The 13,067-nt window shown below is 40.6% G+C and overlaps 2 protein-coding genes across 2 annotated transcripts; both read left to right on the forward strand.

Annotated features, from left to right (window-relative positions):
- On the forward strand, positions 1,380 to 2,369 carry LOC102182689 (putative olfactory receptor 52P1). Its single transcript, XM_005701485.2, has one exon. The coding sequence runs from the start codon at positions 1,380 to 1,382 to the stop codon at positions 2,367 to 2,369; it is 990 nt and encodes a 329-aa protein (XP_005701542.2).
- Positions 10,606 to 11,583, forward strand: LOC102181024 (putative olfactory receptor 52P1). The gene has a single exon (XM_005701480.2). It carries the CDS (start codon positions 10,618 to 10,620, stop codon positions 11,581 to 11,583), a length of 966 nt encoding a protein of 321 aa, XP_005701537.2. The 5' UTR covers positions 10,606 to 10,617.

The raw sequence follows: 13,067 nt of genomic DNA on the forward strand, positions 1-13,067 counted from the left end.
TTGAACAGTAAGGGCAAATATCCTGAAGCAGGAACAAACTGATCATGCTTCAAACACTTCATGATATGGCTGAAGAATAAATTAGTAGCCCAGTGGACAAATTTGAATTAAACTAGTTATGATTAAAGGCAATTCATGAGGGCTGACTGTAATGAAAGAAAGATGCACAAATCAGGAGAAAAACCACAGAAGACTGTCCATCAAGTGCATAAATACATAGCTTGAGAGAGAGAGTAGGAGATTGTTTTGTACTTGACGCTACCTGTGGATAACCAGTGTGGTAGTTGGACCTGTCCTTGTAGTTCTTGGCATAAATGGAAGATGCCCTCAGCAATAGCCATCAGGAAACTTTGCAGCAAGTGGGGAAGGAGAGGAATATTTATTACTAAGAAATGCTAGAAATTATATAGCAAACTTGGGACGACACAGTGAGGTCATGAGTAGCACCTAGATCTTGGGTTCTTCTTTTATTGGAGTCAAGTGTGTGGGCTTAGGATTTTGTAGGCTCACTGTTTGTTGATGAATTTAAAACATAGGAGCAAAAAAAAAAATTAATAAAATAAAATAAATAAAAAAAAATAAAACATAGGAGCAGAAATCTAAAGTGTGGGGATAGGGAAAACAAAGGACCCAAATGGCCAGATATCAAAAACAACCAAGAACTCTAAAATAAAGGAACCTGGCCTCCCTATTCATCTAGTCCTCTGGCTGCCAAGGTGTTTATGTGAGATAGCCATCTCTGAAGTGTATGCCTAGGCAATCAAAGCTCAAGGCAAACACATTACAAAAAAAGAGAAAAGCCAATTGTCAGGGCTTATCCTACAAAAGGAGCAAGCTGATGTTGTCTTCATTTAGATAACATATCTATGACATTTTGTCCAAAAAAAAAAAAAAAAAAAACAGAGGAATCCAGTGGGAAGAAACAGAATCATAACCAGAGACTAGATTTCTGAAAGAAGGATAACATAAAGAACACAGAGACTCCCGACAACTCATCACTCTTGCAATAAAGGGTAAGCATATTTCCTCTCTGTAGGAAGCTTCCCAATGGGAATATTACAGTTCTTCTATCATGTTCTTCCATCTTTTAATCAAGGTTGAAAATCTTTTCTCCTATTCTTTCAGAATTTCAGACGAAATTTTTGATGTAGAGAATTGCTGAACTGGAAGAGGTGAGAGTTAAAGTCCTTACAACATTCCTTATACAGAAAAGAAGCTTGAGGCTCATAAAGAAGTGAGTGTGAAAATGATGTTGTGATAGAACTGAAGCCATGTTGAAAACTCCATGTTTCCAAAGGGGTATTCTTCTGTCTTTCTCTGAGCCCCAACTCAAGTAAGTCATTGAAAGCCAAACTGATATGAAAAAACAGCACACTGCCATGTCTCATTGGGAAGTGTCAAAACTTCCTTTATCAACCACCACCAGTTTCTACTATGCTGTCTTCAACCGCTCCAACTTTATGACCTTCACTTTGATGGGCATACCTGGCTTAGAGGCACAGCACTTGTGGTTATCTCTTCCTTTCTTCTCCATGTTTTTGGCTATCCTCATCAGCAATGGCGCCATCCTTTACATGCTGCACATGGAGCCCACACTTCACACGCCAATGTACCTGCTCCTGGCTCTGCTGATGGTGGCTGACCTTATATCTGCTCTGGCTCTGTTGCCTAAGCTCCTTTGCCTCTTCTGGTTCAATGATCGGGACATAGCTGTTAATGCCTGTTTCACTCAGATGTTTTTCATCCATGGAACATCCGTGGTACGATCAGCCCTACTTGTTGCAATGGCCTTTGACCGATATGTGGCTGTGTGTGAGCCACTACGCTACCACACGGTTCTGAGCCATTCCTTAGTTGGACGCCTGGGACTGATGGCTTTAGCCAAGGGGGTGATTCTTATCCTGCCCATGCCTCTTCTACTGCAAAGGTTGACCTTCTGCCACATGGTCATTCCTCATACCTACTGTGACCACATGGCTGTGGTGAAACTGGCCTGTGATGACACCAGGCCTAACCGGATCTATGGGCTCTTTGTGATTCTGCTTGTGGTGGGGCTTGATTTAGTGCTCATTGGCTTCTCTTATGGTCTCATCTTGCAGGCCGTGATACGTCTCAATTCTCGAGATGCCATCTGCAAAGCCCTTAACACCTGCTCAGCCCACCTCTTTGTCATCCTTATCACTTATGTGCCCGCACTCTTCTCTTCTCTCACCCACCGCCTTGGTCACAATATCCCACCTCATGCCCATATTCTTCTTGCCAATCTCTACCTTCTTCTACCCTCAATGTTCAATCCCATCATTTATGGCATGAAGACAAAGGATATAAAGATCAAGGTGGCCAAATGCCTGTGTGGAAGACATTCATAGGTTACAAGCCTTGATCAAATACCTGTGAGTAAGTGAACAATGAGGATGATTATATATACCTTTGCCCAACCACCCAAGGTCCAGTTGTATCTCCAGATGAACTGTGGAGACCATGAAGAAGTGTGTGTTGCATGTGCTGGCTTATATGAAGAACAAATATGATTGCACTTTCATTGATTTGTCAACTAGAAAGGGGAAAGCCAAGATAGCTCTTTCTATGTCTATTTAACAGCACCATCCTTATGACATGGGTCTCTTTATAATTTTTACATATGTGTTCATGTTTGCTAACTGCAGACAAAATTTTTCTGTGAATGATCCAAGGTAAACTTTTTCTATCTTGTGGAAGGTTTGTATTTGTTTCAATTTTTTATTTCTCTAATTCTATGCCTGTTTTTAAATAGTATTGTATTGTTGCAAGGGACTTGACATACTCATTATCTTAAATATCACCTTAACATGTAATATTTCTGAACTTTTTACTGCAATGGACCTGGAGGGTACTTTGCTTAGTGAAATAAATCAGAGAAAGGCAAATACAGTGTTATCAATTATCATGAATGAATATCATGAATGACTAGCAAAACAGAAAGAAACTCCCAAATATAGAGAACAATCTAGACCAGGCTTGATCACTCAAGAGCTTTTGTGTAGCAGTTTTATTAAAGTGAAAAAGGATAGAAAGCTTCTGACATAAACATCAGTAGGGGGACAGAGAATGCCCCCCTCGCTAGTCTTTGGAAAGGGAATTACATACTTTTTCAATTGGTTATTACAATAAATCAAAAGAATGTCTCAAGGTTGTAAAGATCTCACTAGACCTCCCACAATTTACATTTTAAGATGACAGGATTAGAATTAATAATAGAAAGATCTTACCAGACCCAATCCCATTATATACATTTTAGGATAATAGGATTAGTCTGAAATTTCTCAAGAAGGAGAAATGTGTCCTCAAGCAGGATACATTGTTGTTATATAACTCTTACTAAGACTAAAGTGAAAGTGAAAGTGAAATTGAAGTCTCTCAGTCGTGCCTGACTCTCTGTGACCCTGTGGACTGTAGCCTACCAGGCTCCTATGTCCATGGGATTCTCCCCCCATGATTCTCCAGGCAAGAATACTGGAGTAGGTTGCCATTTCCTTCTCCAGGGGATCTTCCCGACCCAGGGATCGAACCCAGATCTCTCACATTGCAGGCAGATGCTTTAACCTCTGAGCCACCAGGGAATCTCTAAGACTAAGGATGTAGAAAAAAACTTTGTCCTTTCCTTCTCGTTGAGAATTCCAGACTCCTGTCTCCTTTAGAGCCCTAGACCCCTTTCTCCTCCTCAGGTACCCTGGACTTCTTATCAACCTGCCTTGGAATTGACTCTCTCAACTTTCATGACCCACCTCTCAGAGTAATGGAAATAAAAGCAAAAATAAACAAATGGGACCTAATTAAACTTAAAAACTTTTGTACAATGAAGGAAACTATAAACAAGCAGCCTTCAGAATGGGAGAAAATAATAGCAAATGAAACAAATAACAAAGAATTAATCTCCAAAATATACAAGCAGCTTATGCAGCTCAATCCCAAAAAAGTAAACAATGAAATTTTAAAAATGGGCCAAAGAACTAAACAGACATTTATCCAAAGAAAACATACAGATGGTTAACAAACACATGAAAAGATACTTAAAATTATCATCAGAGAAATGCAAATCAAAACCACAATAAGGTACCATCTCATGCCAGTCAGAATGACAACCATCAAAAAGTCTACAAATAATAAATGCTGGAGAGGATGTAGAGAAAAGGGAGCTCTCTTACACAGTTGGTGGGAATGCAACTAGTACAGCCACTATGCAAATGAGTACAGTGTTCAGTTTAGTCGCTCAGTCATGTCCGACTCTTTGTGACCCTATGAATTGCAGCACGCCAGGCCTCCCTGTCCATCACCAACTCCCGGAGTTCACTCAGACTCACGTCCATTGAGTCAGTGATGCCATCCAGCCATCTCATCCTCTGTCGTCCCCTTCTCCTCCTGCCCCCAATCCCTCCCAGAATCAGAGTCTTCCAATGAGTCAACTCTTCACATGAGGTGGCCAAAGTACTGGAGTTTCAGCTACAGCATCATTCCCTCCAAAGAAATCCCAGGGCTGGTGTCCTTTAGAATGGACTGGTTGGATCTCCTTGCAGTCCAAGGGACTGTCAAGAGTCTTCTCCAACACCACAGCTCAAAAGTATCAATTCTTTGTGGAGATTCCTTAAAAATGGAAATAGAGCTGCCATATGACCCAGCAATCCTCTTGCTAAGCACACACACTGAGGAAACCAGAACTGAAAGAAACACATGTAACCCAAAGTTCACTGAAGCACTGTTTACAATAGCTGGCCATGGAAGTAACCTCTATGTCCATCGGCAGACAAATGGGTAAAGCTGTGGTAACATACACAATGGAATATTACTCAACTATAAAAAAGAACACATTTGAGTCAATTCTAATGAGGCGGATGAAACTGGAGCCTATTATATAGAGTGAAATAAGTCAGAAAGAGAAACACCAGTACAGTGTATTAACGAATATATATGGAATTTAGAAAGGTGGTAACAACGAACCTATATGCAAGACAGCAAGAGACACAATGTAAGAACAGACTTCTGGACTATGTGGGAGAAGGCAAGGGTGGGATGATATGAGAGAATAGCACTGAAACATGTATATTACCATATGTAAAATAGATGACCAGTGCAAGTTTGATGCATGAAGCAGGGCACTCAAAGCTGGTGCTCTGGGACAACCCAGAGGGATGGGGTGGGAAGAGAATTGGGAGAGGGGTTCAGGATAGGAGGACATATGTACATCCACAGCTGATCCATCTCTATGTATGGCAAAAACCACTACAATATTGTAAAGTAATTAGCCTCCAATTAAAATAAATAAATTAAAAAGAATAAAGATGGATCTCGAAAAAAAAAAAAAAAAAGGGAAGAGATATACTTTAACCCTCCTCTCTCCCTCCATGAGAGCAAACAATAAGTTTCTCATGTCAAAATGACAACTTCCTCACCAGAGACAGGATGTTGGGGCCAAGAAGCCTGTATAAAGAAATGCTGCTCCTTTTCTAATTTACTACTTCAAGCCCACACTCTGTTTAGATTCCTCATTAATTATTTTAAGTTTCTTTGTCTTATCAAATCTTCACAAATTTATAGTTTCCTTCTCTATATGTATAAAAACTGCCTGCTTTGCCGTTTGTTAAGTTCTACTTCTACAAAACCTCAATGTGCATGGATTAAATTTGTTTCCTTTTCTCCTGCTAGTCTTTATGTGCCAATTTTATTATTCATCTGGCCATAAGAACTCAAGAGGAATAGAAGGGACAATTTTCCCCTATCAAACCATAGTTTAGACTATCCAAGTTGACACATCATAGCAATGCTGTAAGCTCCATAGAATGCACCACCCAGGACTTTTCCTGTATCTTGCTGAGAACTAGCCTTGGTTAGGGGGGAACAAAGACATTGCAAACCTTTATTTCTCCCTTGTTTTATTTTTATTTTTCATTTAACTAAAAGGAGTGAAATGGATTGAAAGTTTCTCTAAAGCACTTTTAGCTGTAGACAGATAAGAACATTCAAGGCTGGTTTCAGGAAAGGAAAGTTGCTGCAATCCTGTTCTGCTCTAGGTTTTTAAGGTAACATGTTAAAGGTGTTTATGATAGCTACATTGTCCAATAGCACTCACCAGAAGTGCAGACCATAGAGCAATTTGATAAGGAAAACCCAACCAAAAGATTTTTTTTTAATGTTCATTTCCTTAAAACAGTGTTTCTTAAACTGTAATTCCTTTACCAGTTACATTTGCATTAATTGGGAAGTCATAAGAAAGGCACACATTAGGACCCTGCTCCAAATTTAGTGAATCAGAAATTCTGAAGGTATGGACTGGCAACCTGTGTCTTAACAGGAGCTACAGGTAATTTTGAAGAACATTAAGTTTGAAAACTGTTGACTTTGGAGAGACTCTCCCAAACTAGGATCAAGAGCATGCATGCAGTTGATTGAACGTAGATCTAGTCTAATTGTGTGAAGTGTCTACAAATGAAAATTGATCTGTTTGAATATGGTGGGATTAGAAGAGAAGCATTTAGAATGGTGATAAGGAGACCAAATCTTGCAGTAAATTATGGATAGAGACCATAATTCTACAGATCCCCACATAATATAAGGCCCTAGATGATGGCTGGGGCTGGTTTACTGGGAATAGAAGTTTAAGACATTTTTTCAAGAGTCTTGGGATGCATGGTAAGTAAACTCTATGAGTGGTAAAGTTATATCAAATAAGTAGACTCTTTACATATGAGAGTATTGTTACCAAGAGAAGACAGGATTATGGTTTTAATGCAAATGAGCTCTCTAACAGTACAGTTTACTGAGATTTGTTGCTTAGTCACTAAATCATGTTGAACTCTTTTGTGGTCCCATGGACTTCAGCCTGCCAGGCTCTTCAGTCCATTGGATTTTCCAGGCAAAAATACTAGAGTAGGTTGCCATTTCCTCCACCAGTGGATATTCCTGACTCAGGGACTGAACCAGCATTTCCTTCATTGGCAGATGGATTCTTTACCACTGAGCCACCTAGGAAACCCTCATTGAGATTAGCACAGTTGATAAATTCTCAACAAAGAACAACAGGAGATAGAGGTTTAGTAATATTTAATGTATATGACTTTTTAATATAATTACTTCATATGGTAAAAAACTGCCTTTAGTATTCACGTCTCCTAGATACCAGTATAATTTCCTATTGAATTCCATTACCAGCTTGCTACATCATGCACAAGTTAAAAAAAAAAAAGACAAAGTGTCTAACAAAGCCAATTATTGTGCAACTACATAACAGTGAGCGGTCTGGGGACATGTGCAATAAATCCTGTATAACAGTGTAGTCCCAGGAAAAAGTAAACAAGGCAGAATGACTCTGGGATAAACAGGGACGTGAAAGGGAAAGCATATCCATCCTGGGATCCTTGGAAAATGGAGCTGCTTTGGAAACAGGGATCCATGTCAGATAACCATAGCACTTGTATCTGCAAGTTAAAAATGTTAGGTGCCCTTAGATAAATAGTCCCATCTCTGAGAGGTGGAGAATTAGAAAGAAAACAAAACAAAAATAGAGAAAGAATTTCAAGGATACAGACTATAAATACTCCTACCCTGACTCTTTTTTTTTTCCTTCCCTGACTCTTTAACAAAAGCCTCTAGCTTCACCTTTATAATCTGATCTGATCATCTGGAAAAGAAAGGCTTGGATGTTCTGTTTCCTGGGAAACACAGATGCTCCCTAGATGGCTCTGGCCTTAAACACAATGCAATCCACCTAACTCCCAAGCGGAACTGTGAGACAGATTTCATCAGCATAACAACCTCTGGGCTCAGCATACAGAAAGTTGAGGGAGGGAGACTAGTAATGTTCTTTCCATCTTCGGAGAATATTTCTACAATGTTGTGCCTTCTCTTCTCTGCTGTCCTGCGGTTATGTGAGTTTGGGCTAGGGAAAGATTCTAGGAAAGATGTTTCTTAGTCCTCAAGAAAAATCTTTCTGTGTAGATGGTGATGGAAAATTTTCTTCAAAGAAGAGAAAGTGAGATTTAGAGGTATGGAAAGGGGATTTTGCTAAATAACAATTCTATGTAATCTAATTTGGAGTTTGTTCAGCAGATTTCCTAAAATGGGAGTTTTAATTTGTCATTAAGCCCTCTAGTTGGAAAGGGAAGCTGAGTGGAAAGCCTTCAACAAAGCAAGTAGCAAGTGATTTATTAACCAAACCAGAGAAATGGGAGGCATTATGAAGTAAATTCAAGACATTTGCTAAGAACTAATTACTCACTAAGCACTTGAGAGGAATGTGTGTGTAGTGACACTTTGCAGAGATCAACAACAGGGCAGAGGGATCAGCAGAACTTTATTGATTCCACTGACTTGTTTCATGTTTCAATGGTCTTACAATTGCCAGAGGTACCCCAGTTTAGCTGTGCTCTTACACAGACAGAATGACAGGCTTTGATTTGTGCTGCAGTTTCAGGCATGGAAAGTTTTCTCCAACCTATGTTTCTCCAAATGGTGATGTTGGAACTTTGATCTTACTGAGGGCATTGGCTTTAACATCACAATAAGAATTGGATTAGAAATTTAGTCAGAAGGCCAGGTTCAAACTGCGGTGTGAGTAAGAATGATCCCAAATATTTATCAATATCATAAAATATTTTATGTAAGAGATGGTGTGAGATAGGGGTTTATTCCTGTGAGCTGGATGAGATGGTAGTGGGAGAGAGTGACATGTTAAGAGGACATAGCCTTATGCAGGTGGTGGTATGCATGAAGTCTGGGATTCCTTAGATGAAAACTACAGGAACTACAGGTCGTGTTCACTTGCATCAATCCAATTATGAGCCAATCTAGTCAGGTGATATGAGCAACACGTGATAAGTCCAACTTCTATAAGAAAAAAAGTCTTAAGACATAGAGTCAGTGACTTAAGAAGTAGGAAGGAAACTCAGAGAACCATCCTCAAATTAAGCATCAGGCTAAGGGTGAGTGAATTTGTGAGAGACTGAAAGCCATAGGGATGTCTGGCATAAACTAAGTGGTTGGGGTAGTGCTGTGAGCAGAGGTTTTCTGCTTTCACAATCTGACTCCTGCTCCGCTATCCATGTTGAGCACTTCACATTAGCTCAGTGGGCGAATCTGTGTCATAAAAGTAAGAGCTGAGGACATATAGTGTAGCTGAGATCAGACTGGGAAGCTGTTTTCCAGTCTCTGAACGATCATCATTTAACTGTAGAGATCATATCGAAAACAGAAAGAATATGTATTTTGTGAGTAGGTTTACCTTCTAATTCTTATTGTATAAATACTCAAGATGAGATTAGATTCTAATAAATAGCAGGTTAAGGAAGTTGTGTTAAGGTAGGATATGAAGTCACTGACCTATTAATATGAAAGCAATGGTAACAGCAAATGACATTGTTTACTGAACACCTTCTATGAGCCACACACTGTACAAGGTGGTGTTTGCATTTCAACATTTTTATAAAGTATTATTACCATATTCCAGACCAGAAATGGAAATCTGGTCTTAGAGGAAAATTAGCTTGTCCAAGGCAATACTGTCAGTAGAGATTTGTTCCCAGTTATATGGGTCCCAAGCTTTTTGTGTGTGTGTGTGACCACACCTTCCAGCTTTAAAAATTCTAAGATTCTGTATCTCTAAAATATTCCGGCCTCTCTTAGAAAATACTGCTAAGCCACTTCAGTCATGTCCGACTCTGTGCGACCCCATAGACGGCAGCCCACCAGGCTCCCCCATCCCTGGGATTCTCCAAGCAAGAACACTGGAGTGGGCTGCCATTTCCTTCTCATGCATGAAACTGAAAAGTGGAAGTGAAGTTGCTCAGTCGTGTCCGACTCTTGGTGACCCCATGGACTGCAGCCTACCAGGCTCCTCTGTCCATGGGATTTTCCAGGCAAGAGTACTAGAGTGGGAGAAGGCAAAAAAAAAAAAAGAGTCTAGAATATACTCTCACTTGAATATTTGGTGGTGATCTAGAGAGCTCAAAGCACATAAATAATGTTCACATTTTTGGAACAGTAAAAACTTTCACCTCAATGACTTTTCATTTACGAATGAAAAGATCCTAAGTTAAATAGATCAGAACATTAGATCTTTGCTGTCTCTGGCCCCTCGGATATAAGTTCATGGGACAGTGTGTCCAACAATACTCTACATAAATACTTAATGGAATAAGCCATATTTATCCACCTTCTGTGGAGGTCATGTAGTTTATTGGTCTTGACCTGTTGCTAGAATAGTGCTTGTCACCAACCTTCTCTCCTCTTGATCCCTATGTTTATGAGAACAAACAACAATAGTTGATCTTGTTCTACACATTTGGGCTATCTGGTACATTATCTCTTAAATTCATCCACATTGTAAGGAAAGATATTCTGTGACGTCCAAAATGAAAAAGTTTCTTCCCTGATTTTTCTTATCCTGTGACTATGCACATGCAGTGTCTGGTCTACTAAGCAATAGGAGAGTTCACTTCGTTTGTATTCTGTTAAATACAAATGTGGAGTAAGAAAGAGAAATGTGGCTCTAGCTGATTCATATCCCTGTTCTGTGTTGTTTCCTTAGGTGATGTCATACTGTATGAGGCTTTCTGACCCAAGAAGTTGCCTAGTACTCTTGGCCAGACCATGGAGTCTCCTAATCATACTTCCCTGGACTCTTCTGTTTTCATACTCATGGGCATCCCAGGTCTGGAACAGTTCCACCTGTGGCTTTCACTCCCTGTGTGCCTCCTGGGCACAGTCACAGTTGTGGGGAACATAACCCTCCTGGTGGTCATTGCCACTGAACCAGCCCTGCACAAGCCTATGTACTTGTTCCTGTGTATGCTTTCAGCCATTGACTTGGCTGCCTCTTTCTCCACAGTTCCCAAGCTGCTGGCCATCCTCTGGTGTGGAGCTGGACACCTGTCTGCCTCTGCATGCCTGGCACAGATGTTCTTCATTCATGCTTTCTGCATGATGGAATCCACCGTGTTGCTGGCCATGGCCTTTGATCGTTATGTGGCCATTTGCCACCCACTCCGCTATACCACTGTCCTCACTGACACCATCATTGCCCGCATTGGGGTGGTAGCTATGGTACGAGGTTCCATTCTCATGCTCCCATGCCCCTTCCTCATTCAACGCTTGAGCTTCTGCCAAAGCCATGTGATCCCGCACACCTACTGTGAGCACATGGCTGTAGTGAAGCTGGCCTGTGGAGACACCAGGCCTAATCGTGTTTATGGGCTGACAGCAGCACTTTTGGTCATTGGGGTGGACTTGTTTTGCATTGGTCTTTCCTATTTCCTCATTGCACGAGCTGTCCTTCGCCTCTCATCTCATGAAGCTCGGTCCAAGGCCCTTGGGACCTGTGGTTCTCATGTCTGTGTCATCCTAATCTCTTATACACCTGCCCTCTTCTCTTTTTTCACCCATCGCTTTGGTCACCATGTTCCACTCCACATCCACATTCTTTTGGCCAATGTGTATCTGCTCTTTCCACCTGCTCTTAACCCTATGGTATATGGAGTTAAGACCAAAGAAATTCGGGAAAGAGTTGTCAGGGTGTTTCAAAAGGGGCAGGGAACTGGGCTCAAGGCGTCAGAGTGACCTAGGAGTATAGAAGGGACTTAGTCCATATGGTAATAAGCTTTTCAAGATTAAACTGTCCTTAGTGTTTGATACTTGGATAGAGGTTTAAACAAGGTTATGTTGGGTTACAGTATTTTCTAGACCATTCTAAAGCATAAAAAATCACAATGAAGTTCAAGTTGGTTCATCATTCTTAATTTTTATCCAAGGAGGTATAACTTGGGGAGATTCTTCCAAACTTGGTTAGAGGAGGTTTGGCATAGTCATCAGAACTTTCCTCACTACCTGGCCGTCTCCCAGTTCTGCGGGCATGGATTTCTAGCCTCATAATTTAGGCAGGTATATTACCAGACTTCTCTGGTGGCTCAGACGGTAAAGCGTCTGCCTACAATGTGGGACACCCGGGTTCCATCTCTGGGTTGGGAAGATCTTCTGGAGAAGGAAATGGCAACCCACTCCAGTATCTTGCCTGGAAACCCCATGGACGGAGGAGCCTGGTAGGCTACAGTCCATGGGGTCGCAGAGTCAGACACGACTGGGAGACTTCACTTTCACTTTCATTACCATCAGAAAGATCAAATAATAGGACCATACACAGTTAAAGAAATCAGAACTGCAAGGGACTTATGCGCTTTTGCATTAATGGTATATTTCTCCATTAGAGCTTGAAGGCAGGAAGACTAACCTATACTCTCAGTTTTAGCAAGTGGCAGATCAAGGGCTTGAAACCTAGACTCCTAAAACATTAAGACCTTCATGAATGAGGGCACAGCATAGGTAAGGAAGAGCTGTTTCTAAACTTGGAATATTCATCTCACAGATACATTTCTGACTCCAGTCTCTAGGGATCCAACCTAAGTCCAAGTGACCTGGAAATCATTCTGGGACAAAGGTTTCTAAATATTATTATGCATTCATGTAATCAAGAGGTCCTTCCAGAGATCGTTGACTTGTAACTCTGAACCTAGGAGTCAGGATAGTCACTTGCTCAAACTAGTAGGGATAGGAAGTCTTAGCCATTCATTCATACATTTATGTAGAAGGAAAAAGGTCCCAAGTTGATCTTAATCTTCCAGTCTTAGCTAACACAATGTAGTGGAAAGGTCTTAACCACATCTTTGAAACTGGGCTTGAAAATTGTTACTGTACAGCCTAAGTCTTCTGCTTCCAAAAAGAATAGCTTCAGACAATCAGCCTGACACATTTAACTGACAGATTAATTTTCAGTTGTGAATTTATAGATGGTTCTCATTGTCTGCTTGTCATCCTCTCAGTTTGCCATCTCACACTGTTAGGTGGAAGAGACATGAAATTCCCTGTTGCAATTAACAGATTTTTCCACACCAGTCTCAAGGGCAAAATACTAAGATGAGCTTCTAAAGCTTCCATTCTCATGAATGTGAATAATTCTGATGCTTCACATAGATGGGAATAAACAGTTCGCAAATATTAGAAGTCAATAAAATATGTCAAACACTATTTTTCAAAGGAAAGGTAATCAT

This window comes from Capra hircus, chromosome 15 (genome assembly GCF_001704415.2).
Source record: "Capra hircus breed San Clemente chromosome 15, ASM170441v1, whole genome shotgun sequence".
NCBI classification, from domain to species: Eukaryota; Metazoa; Chordata; class Mammalia; order Artiodactyla; family Bovidae; genus Capra; species Capra hircus.

Bases quoted from the DNA above. Each gene is read 5' to 3' on its own strand.
- LOC102181024 (XM_005701480.2), top strand. From the start codon at position 10,618: ATGGAGTCTCCTAATCATACTTCCCTGGACTCTTCTGTTTTCATACTC.
- LOC102182689 (XM_005701485.2), top strand. From the start codon at position 1,380: ATGTCTCATTGGGAAGTGTCAAAACTTCCTTTATCAACCACCACCAGT.